Source organism: Dendrobium catenatum, unplaced genomic scaffold (assembly GCF_001605985.2).
Source record: "Dendrobium catenatum unplaced genomic scaffold, ASM160598v2 fragScaff_scaffold_231, whole genome shotgun sequence".
In the NCBI taxonomy this organism is placed as follows: domain Eukaryota; kingdom Viridiplantae; phylum Streptophyta; class Magnoliopsida; order Asparagales; family Orchidaceae; genus Dendrobium; species Dendrobium catenatum.
The window spans coordinates 9,876,083-9,886,951 of record NW_021318693.1 but is presented as its reverse complement, the minus strand read 5'-3'; the positions used below and the strand labels follow the sequence as shown (position 1 = coordinate 9,886,951).

General features: G+C 31.2%; 1 protein-coding gene and 1 long non-coding RNA gene across 2 annotated transcripts; one reads left to right on the top strand and one right to left on the bottom strand.

Annotated features, from left to right (window-relative positions):
- Window positions 1-2,028: 2,028 nt before the first annotated feature.
- Window positions 2,029-4,039, bottom strand: LOC110109395 (spindle pole body component 110-like). The gene is made up of 4 exons (XM_020840454.2): window positions 3,775-4,039; window positions 2,976-3,086; window positions 2,791-2,871; window positions 2,029-2,163 (listed from the first exon to the last, which is right to left on the bottom strand). The coding sequence occupies exons 1-4, from the start codon at window positions 4,015-4,017 to the stop codon at window positions 2,089-2,091; spliced, it is 510 nt and encodes a 169-aa protein (XP_020696113.1). The 5' UTR covers window positions 4,018-4,039; the 3' UTR covers window positions 2,029-2,088.
- A 5,696-nt stretch (window positions 4,040-9,735) lies between these two features.
- On the top strand, window positions 9,736-10,785 carry LOC110109380. Its single transcript, XR_003700095.1, has 4 exons — window positions 9,736-10,115; window positions 10,220-10,290; window positions 10,373-10,464; window positions 10,548-10,785. It is a non-coding gene; the product is annotated as an uncharacterized LOC110109380 (long non-coding RNA).
- The last annotated feature ends 84 nt before the right edge of the window (window positions 10,786-10,869 follow it).

Here is a 10,869-nt window from a genome sequence, read left to right as displayed (position 1 = left end):
ACTATAAATTTCTCTGTTTTTATTTTTACGCATTTTTATTTTTCTGCACATTTTTTTTGGTTGAAAAGTTTTTATTTTGTTAAAACTTTTAATTGTGAAAAAAGTATAAAATGGTTTTCTACAAAAATTCCAAGAGATTTTTTAAATTACCAATTCACCCTCCCCCTCTTGGTTAGCATTGAGACAATTGCGTTAGGTCTAACAAACTATATGGACTTTCAAGTTTTCCTCGAAGAGATCATTCTATCACTATGTCATCTTTAATATTTATGATTACTGGTGTAATTTTGTAAAGATCGTCAATTTTGTGTGATCTTTGATAAATGTTTAATATATATGATGTGTGATCTTCAATCATGACCTCTCCATACCATATGATAACAATTAAATTGAAGAAGTATATGAATAAAAACTTTAAAATATATTTAGTTTTTTTTTGTTAGACTTAAGTGTTTACTCAAGAAATAGTCAACCTTTGGGTCTATTTGAAATAAACACTTAATAGTTTTGTTATATGTATGTCAACCTTTGTTCTTGATAGTTGTAGGCCATCTTTAGGTTTATGCATCATGTATTTAAACACATTGTTTATGTACTCCTTATATTTTATTTTACATTTACTATATATCTTATTCTTGTTAGTTAGGCATATTTTCCTTCAGTACTATTAACCCCTCCTAAAATTTTCCAAATCCTATAAGCTGGCAATGTGGAAGTTGACAACAGTCTTAGGAAATTGGCCAAGTAATATTTTAGATGTTTATTGTTTATATTTAGGTGTAAATAATCAACTCTACATTAATTGATATGATTATCTTTCTTTGAACCTCATCCAAACCATTCAACCAAGCTTTCTCATCATATTTAGATGAAATCGTGATGACTAAATCCATGATGGTTCAACCAACCAAATTCTGGGTGATGACATAAAGCATAAAAACTATATATAAAAAAGTCCTTTAACTCTTTATAGCCATATTAATATAATCAAGCTTGACTTCAACAAACATAAATTTTCTTAACTACTTTGATGCAATCCAAACTCTTTGAATTAGTCTTTAGCTAACTAATTGACTATTACTCTTGATCTTAACATGCATCCAAATCCTCCATTTAATGAGCTTTAAACTCACCTCAAGTGATTTTGAGGTATACACTTTTGCCTCCTCACTACTTTACACATGTTTTGAAAGCTCTCACGTACTTGCTCAAATGTACCTATACCATGAACTTTCAAATATTGGTTCGTCATCAAGTGATAGATAACAAATAAACCATTTTCCTTCTAGGATACAAGAACACCATCTCTTTATTAATTGATGAGCTACTACATCTTCTTGCTCTACTCTTTGATAATAACTAACAAAATATCTTGGGATATAAAACCATCATTTAAGTACTCAAACTCTCATAAAAAGTATATGAGGGACGATGAACTAAGGGTTGTAGACTATTTTTATCAGCCATTAATCTTGCTCAGCAACAACTTGCGTAAAAAAATTGAAGTATAACAAGAGAGGCCATTGTATTATGGAAAAGGAAATGAAAAAAATTGAAAGATTTTAGAAGCTCAATATACATAAATATATGTGGTTATCAATGTTCATCCAAATACTTGACTTTGTATTATACATGCATGAATCCCCCTTCAACCAATTCCATACAACTAATAGAATTCTACACTACAAAGCATAAAATTTTGATGTGATTCATCAGTAATATCAACTAACATAGGCTTTGCTTATAAAGCAATGTTTCACTGACCCAAAATGCAACATTTATCAATACATAAGTGAATTTTGACTTGGTGTTAAATTTTTTTTTTTTTTTAGTATGAAAGGTATTGCTTAGCAACATTATACTTTGTTTTTCAAATCAATGCTTTAAGGGGCCTAATTAAAAGAAAAAAAAATCAACAATTTTTTCGAGGCTTCAAGTGAATAGCATATTCTAAGAAAACCAAAACCAAACTATTTAAAGAAGGCAATTATTCAAATCACTATGAGGATAACAAGAGAAAACTAAATCCTCTTCTTAAACATTCAAACACAAAAATAATTAATTCCTTGCTTATATCCATAGGTTGAATTAGTGTAGTGAGTCTATTGTCTTGCTCAGTTCCTCTAGCTTTTTCATCCTCAATCTCTCGCTCTCACTCACAAGCTGTCAAAAAATTTGTAAAATATCAGATAAAAATGAAACTATGATCGATGAGTGGTTCTTCATAATAAAGAAGTGTATCATGTCAAATACGTGGACAAAATATGTACTTATCCAACATGTGGTCGACACATGTCAAACAAACTATTAATGTGTCTAATTAAAAAAAAAATTAACGAAGACATGTTTTTAATAGCAAATTTTAACCTTGCAAGTATATTATATAAATAACTTTAGACATATATTTCCTTTGGTTTTAAATTATGTTAATTGAACTATTTAATACCTACTTAACACTAATTTATTTTTCTTATTCATCTCTATGTTCCTATAATTTTTATAATATTTTATTTTTTCATAAAAAAAATTCTAAATCGAGCTAACAATCTATAATATCTTATGATCATCTCTTCTTCAATTAAGTTTAAGTTATTTACTAAATTTAATTGCATGAGCAATTAAAATAAATTTATTACCCTATAAATTTATTTATATTTATTTAATTTGCATACTTACCATTTTTTTTAAATATAAAATTATAATGAAGTTTTCGAATCATATTTATTTCCTATATTTTTAATAAGAGCCATTTGAAAATTAAAAACAAAAATATTTAAAAAAAATTATTACCTCCATCAATTTATTGACTAATTGGCCCTTCTCTTTGTTCTTCTCATTGAAGGCATCAACGGCATCTTTATATTCCTTCTCCTTAAATAATGAAAGAGAAACAATTATAAAAATGATTTATAATTAATGTTCAAATTTTTTATTCAGTTATTCATTATAAATAAATTATCAATAAATAAGAAAACCTTCTTCAGGCAATTCTGTCCATGGGACTTTAGCTCACGATTAACTGTATCAATCCTCTTCCTAATTGCTCCAACTTCCTTTCTGGTAGGATCAGCCATTGTTTCCAGCTCCTGTAATTTTCTGAATTTTCATTAGAAAATAAGAAAATAATATACAGTTTTTTTAATTAGAGGGATTTAAATATATAACACTTAAAATTATGTTTTTTTAATATGTAACACCTTAGACTACTTATTTACTTAAACTAAAAATGTTGTTTCTTGCCTTTGGCTTCTCAAAATGGAAAAGTATTCTGTGCGGTGTTCAGACATGTCTGGAAGTCAATTCCAGCGCGCCACACCACCCAATGCATAGTGCATTAGATGACATGGCATGTCTGAATTAGCCTCCGGACGCATCCGAACACCGCACAAATTAGTCTCTCCATAATGAGAGATCCTAAACGCGAAAGAAAGAGGTGATGAAATCATGGCGGGATCTCGTTTGAGAAAGGCATCAACAAGATCGGTAGCGTGTGAACTACGAGGGAGGAAGAAGAGGTGATCGAGAAAGTCATGATGGGATCTCACTCGGAAGGGCATCGGGAGAATCAATGGCGTGTGCAGCAATGGAAGTTAATGTCAAATTTGAGGATGGGGATACTTTTCTTGTTATTTGAGGAAGGTATAATATTTAGTGCTATATTTGTAAATAGATAGTTGTAGGTTTTACAAATAATAAATAGTATATTATTAAGTGTTATCTATGTGAAGTAGATGTAATTAAAACATATTTATTTGATCTAAAAGCTCTACTTACAGCTCGGATTTCTGCCAAACGTTTGGATTCCTTTTCTACTCTGCCCAACTGAGAGAAAACCTTTTCTCTCACCTCAGTTTTCTTCCTTTCAATCTCTTCCTCTTTTGCTCTGAATGCAGAGAGAGCTGATCTCGGCATTTCCTCCTCATCTTCTCTCTCTTCATTCGCAGGCATTTCTATATAGATGAGCTCAGAATCCTTCACACGCTGCTGCTGCTGCTGCTCTCTCACTACTCCCTGCATCTCTCTCCCTCACACTCTTTCTCTCTCTCCTTGTAGAATGTTTAGCTTGTGCTCTCCAACATCTTATTTCTTCTTCTTATCAAAATTTTATCTTCCAACCAAAGATATAAAAAACAATAGGTACAGTAGAGTGACTGTGAAGTTCATTTTTTTCATTTGCCAAAATTTAAAAATATTTGGGCTAATTACACATACATAATAAACTTGATTATTTACAAAACTAACATCCTTTTATTTTTATTTTTTAAACTATCATCCAAATATCAAAATTCATGACAAAACCCCCAACCTATATTTTTCACTTTTATCAAAATTCTAGTAGTCTAACCATGACAAGCATAAATGGATAACTTTAGTGGTTCAAAAGCATAACAAGAGTGCAATTTTTGTAAATATTTAAATTTAGAATATTATTTATGGAGATAAAGACCAAAATGATTTCCTTATTATTTTTAAAGGATCAAATTGACTATTTAAAAGTTTCGTTTTAGTCCTTTGACTTTTAAATATGCATCTAATGATCCCTTCCGATGGCTAATTTTGTTCCTATTTAAAGAGCAAGACACCAAGTTGATATTTCTGTACAATTGTGAACTATTTTGATCACTTAGAAAAAGTTAAATGATGAATTTAATTTTTTTTATAATATATGTAATTTCCCCTAAATATGTTGCTAATTTAAAAAGCTTTAAATTTCCTCCTTAAAAAAAAAAAATTCGAAGAGAAGGATTAAGCATCAATCCTAATCTTATTATGGCTTCGTTTGGGACAACTTTCTTACTGCTTCTTCAACTAGCTTTTCAATATAAAAATTTTAATTTTTGGACAAATTTTAAGAAACAGTAAAAAAGTTGTATTAAACGAAGCCTAAGTTCAGCCTATAAATTTGTACTTTTTGTGCTTTAATTTTGAATTTTTATGTCTTTGAAATAAGAAAATCTATCCAGAAAACAGTTCAGGTGTTTTGTAAATTTAGAATTTAGCTTCCCAAAAGTCTGATAGCCACAAACAAGCCAATGTTTTGGTGGTATATGCATTTCAATGTTTGGTGTCACAACAATTCCCTTAGTTGGTAAAATGGTTATTTTCTAAAATTTTCTTGGAAAGTGAAACTAATTTAAGATTTTGCTTGGAATGCCTGTAATTGCCTATAAAAATAGCTCTAAAAAAATTTATGGCCGCAAAAAAATTGTGAAGAAAAGATGAAAACGATAATCAAATGGACCTGTATAACAACTGTCTGAGAAGCAAAATTGTGAAAAAGCTGCTTAAATAAATGGATTAACAAACTGTTAACTTTGTTAGCATTTTTTTTTTTCTTCTTGAGAATGTACATTTTATATTTTAATGATTTTTATATCATTTTTTTCTGATGAAAGGTGCTTGGGACTCAAGTCTTGATGGAGTAGAGGGAAAGATGGCATTCCTGTACTACAGCAGGAAAAGTAGAGACTTAGGTGCTAAGGCAAAGTAGAGGGTGATGTGCCTTCACCAACCATTACCATTTCTTGGGCTTCCCTTCCACTTTTCTTCTTTTTATTCTGATTTTCATTTTTCTTCTGTTTCCTATTAGGATATTACAGCTATATTAATCTTCTTCTTATTCTGACTTCTATAACTATTTTCATTTTGAAAAAGTCTGATTTCTAGTAGAATTTTGAAGTTGAATCATTCTTTGATTGAAGATTATACTTGAGAAGATCAATATCTAAGAGATCAATTACCTAAAGGAGGATTTTTCTCCTGAAAAGGGAACTCCTTTAAAAATTATTATAATATCAATCATATTACTTGAAAACAGTAGGAAGTGTGCAAGCATGGGCGGATCCACCCTAGTCTTAGGCATTTTGCCCCCCCTCAAAAATATTTTTTGCCCTAATTTTATCAATCCTAGGCATTTTTGTCCATCCCCACCCAAAAAAATTTTTTTGCCCACCCTGAGAAAAGAAGCTGGATCCGCCCCTGTGTGCAAGGGGAGTAACTACAACTTGTGGTTCAAAGAGGAGTTGAACTTGAGACCTTCGAGGCAATAGGGTTAGTCGCCAAGCCTTAAGACGACCCAATTCACACCCTTCCAATTGATGCATCATTCAATCCATCTTATAAAAATGAACTTGCCAATAATCTTAGTTCAAACACTGAAGTTTTTGCTCGATATGTTACAAAAATGCATAGACTAGGTATTAATATTGAATGACACATACTTGACAAATTAGCTAGGTAGACAAATAAAATAATTGAAAATTTGCAATATGACTTGCCATAACTTATTCACTATGAAGATCAAAGGTTTCTGGAGATCAGCTTCATTAGAGAAGTATAAAACTCATATTGGACTTATAATATAATATGATTCAATATAATGATAACTAAAGAATATGTATGGACTTCACAAACTAAAACCCAACTTGCCCAAAAGATAGGTATCCTCTATCATGAATAGACACACTAATTTTTCAATAGTCAACTATATCGTTCAAAGGAACATGCTAAGGGAATGAATGTATTATTTGCCCTTTAAGCACTTTGTGAAAAAGTGAATTTTACTACCTCAAAAGATAGAAATAATATACTATAGAAATTTAAAAAGCAAATACAATTTTCTTTATAATATTTCCTAGAAATTTTCACATGCCTAGCTAGTATAAGGCACTATACAATATTGATTTATTATTGAGTTCAAATTTTCTATAATAGTAAACTTATATGGTTTATTATATCCTAGGATGTAAACCTTTAATCTTTTATTCTTAAAGTCAGTATTCTTTTTTAAGGTTTCAATAACAATCTATGATAATAGGAGTTTAAGAACATAAAATCAGATATGCTTAACTTGAGGATAGAAAATATGTTAAATCCAAAGAAAAATATGAGCACTTGATTCTAAAAAACTCAAAGATGCTATAAGAAAACTATCATATATTAGGCCTATAAGCATTTAAGGAATATACCCTTATGTTTGAGTTTGTCTAATTTTAGAATATAAGACAAGAATTTCAAAGCCATTATTAGAGAGCTATTAAAGTGAGAACTTATAAGATCGCAAAAAAAGAATGCTAACATTGAGCTTAGATTTATGTTTATGTTACTACATTACTACTAAGTTGTGACTCTCAATCTCCATTTAATGCAACTTAAGTGATTGCAATGAGATATACACATTAACCTCAAAGAGTTTAGGGATGTATGTTCACTTTGAACTTACAATTTCACCTAAAACAAAAAGCTAATTAAATCGACCTAAATGATTTAAAGGCCACATCACTGAAGACTAATTATAACTATAAGATTGAGATAGTTATTATTATATAAGAGATAAGACTTATAATACTAATCTTGAAGCATGATTTTCTGTATAATGCGACTATAAAACATACATGTCAATGAAATATTTGACTTCAAATATCTAGCCTAATATGAGATAGAGCATTAACTATTATGAGATTAGTGTGGGCTCCAAAAATTCGGCCTCGGCCTCAACCCGCTTTTGCATTTTCTTTTTCGGGGGGGGGGGGGGGGGGTTTTAAAAAAAATGTTTTTGCGGCAATAATGTTTCAGGGTAAATTTTGGAAGGCATCTAGATGGTTTTCTAGATAAGATAGTACCCAGAGATTTCACCCTCATTTTGCGAGGACTTTATGATATGAGTTCAGGTTTCTTATAGGCGCAAGCCCCTATAGTTATTTACCCCTCCCAATCACGAGATAGAACTTTTGATTAAGGCTAGTAGTCAATCAGATATGTACAGAGTACATGTTATCTGGCATATAGTAGCAGCATGGGTTTGGATTTGAAAATTTGAAAAGTTTGATATTTGAAATTGGAAATTTCATCATCTTGCACTTAAAGAAAATGGTGGGGGAATGGATGATGGACCCGATCAAGTTCCCATGGTTTTGTTGTCCCGGGCCATCATAGTCCCCGTTCTACTTAGTTAGAGGAGGTAGTCGATCCAACCAGATAGAATGATCCTTGTCGGCAGCCATGGGTTGCTTCGTCCAAGGGAACCTTATAGACCTAAGTGGGATGTTTGTCTAACGCGATAAATTTGAATCCACCTTATCTAACAGAGAGCTTTATACCCTATCGATCATATCTTATTTATTCATATCTCAAGGATTTGATGCCACTAAGGAACGTATTGGCTCTGGTAATAACCGGTATGTTATGGTGCCATTTGGCGGCAAAACCACTCGATTCAGAGGGCCCCAGGTCATAACTGTTTATTCTGTGGTGCCATTTAGCAGCAAAATTGTCAGTTAGATGACACGTACCACGTCCTTAATGATAATATATTATTTGAGAATGGATCATAGTAATATTTTTGACTAGGCATTTGGCTCTATGTGAGTTGAAGTAAATTTTAATTTGTCCATCCCGACAAACTATTACAGAGGGTGGATGAGTTTTACTTTAAGTGATGATGGATTTATTTCAGTTTTAAATATTTTGAATTTTGAATTTTTTAGATTTTTGTGGGTTTTTGGGTGAAACTTGGAAGGCATTTGAAAGTATTTGTAAACCCCTCCGGTTGAGATAAACTTTCAACACGTCCATCATCAGGGTATGAGGGGTTATTTTCATTTACTGTTTGAACCCTATGGACTCTATCGAGTTGTTGACAGAGAATCAGGTTTCGTAGGTTTTATGCCTTTGTTTGTGAATTTTCTTTATTGAAAGCCTTTAAGGCCTAATATGAATGTATAAAATAAATATCTCGGTCGATCTCATGACAGTATATTTATTTAATGGTTCAAGTCGTGCCAATTCCTATCTACTTGCATAGAAGGAACGGGCTTAAACTTGGGTTTATTTATGGACCCGCATAACATCTCTAGACGTCATGTGTATACCCACAACACACTAGCCGAGGCCCATGCAGGTATTTGGTGGCATTTTATAATTATTTGTTGAAACTTTTTTACTCATATTTACCCGCTTAAGAGGATTTGGTTCAAATTCATTGACCTGCATATCATCCCTAGATGTCACATGTGTTCCTACAACATGCTCGTCAGGGCCCATTAGGGTGTATGATTTTGCTTACCCCTTTTGTGTACCTATATATATATATATATATATATATATATATATATATTACAGTGCATGTGCGAGGGTATTTTTAAAATATTTATAAATGCATTCTATCTGCTTGCATGAAAATTGCGGATCCGGTGGCGTGGCGTTATACTAGTTATATGCCCATTTTGTATAGGTAGATTGTCATGCACTAGTTGCTTTCTGAAGGTGGATGTAGTGCACCAATGAATCTCCTACTTGGGTCATAGGCATTTTCATTTGGGCTAATCATGATGCATTTTGCTTGTGGATAGTACATATGATATATAGGAGTCTTATATAGTAGCTCGTATGAGTCATATATAATACCCAAGTATTCAAAATAAATGTAAGTATAAATTTTTATGAATGTTAATGTATTTTAATTAAAAATCTATTTTCAATTTCAATCAAAATATGAATCAAATGGTATAAATATATAGTTATTGATTTAATTATCGTTTATGTTAGTAGCAGTTAATTAGATATTTATTAGTAATTAAATTTTGTATATCCAAGCATTTTTTTTAGACAATTGATTGCATAGTACTTCTATGTCTTGCAAATAGATTAATTAGGATTAGTGACATAAAGCATTTAATTCACGTTTAATGGGCATTTCCTTCACTGTCCAGTGTTATCCTTATAGATATTTTTTTTTTATTTGCTGTAGCTTTCCACTTAGCCACTCATGCATGCGTCTGATGTAAATCAAATGGTTGATATGGTATTGAAAAGGTAGTGGAAAATGTACTACATTAGAATAATATTATTTAATAAAACATAGAGCATTAAAATTAGAATATCAATTCCTTTTATCCCCTCCCTCAGCCAAAACCTAGAAGTCCTGAAACCTGGAGGTAAAGCAGTGGGTAAGAAAATAGGGAAACTGGGAGGATTCGATTGCTGGAAGGCAAAATCAGCAAAGTTGCTGGAAGGAGAAATCAACAAAGCTGTTGGAAAGCTGTTGGAAGGAAAAAAAATTAAGTGTTGAATCAACCGTTGATGTAGAAACTGCAGTTTGGGTATTTCTTTCTCAGGTAATGAGGAATATAGAAAGGCAATACTAGTATTTCTCAAGCCATATTTTCTATAGAGTAAGTATATGCAAATTAGTGAGGAATTTTTGAATTTCTGAATACAGGAATACATAAATTGTGGATTTCTGTCAATCATTTTGAATGTTAAATGTGGAAATCAGTAGAAAAAAAAGGGGTAAGACTATTGTTAAGTTGGCTGATGGAAAATTTTTTTTTTCTAAAATTAATGTTGCTGAAATCAGTTAGTTATGACTCAGTTTGTGATGGTAAACTTCTAGAAATATGAAAGAAACATAGGAAGGAAAGAAAAGAATCAGATTACTATTTAATGAGGAAGAATTTAGTTGAGGTAAGTAGTAAGATATTCATATAGCTTGTTCCTTTATTTATTTATTTTTTGTACAGGTGCAAATAAAGAATTGTATGTTGTAGGTAGTGTACAAAAGAAGAAGAAAACAGGAAGAACGAATCCCAAGTGAGGTGAGATACCCAATGATGCATAAGAAATAGTAACAATTTTATAAATCTTCAATTTGATGTTTTTATCATGTTTATTATTTCCTTTCTCATGATAGCATGTTTTTCTTTTTCAAATAGTTCAATTGCTTCATATGTGAATTACACATGTACTAATTTCAATTTATATAATCGTTGGATATGATTATGACAATATTCCTGAAGTGAAAGAGAGTATAAGTCATATGTTGGGGGATAAGCCTGTTGAGTCTAGTAATTAGGTTGTTAAGCCTAAGTG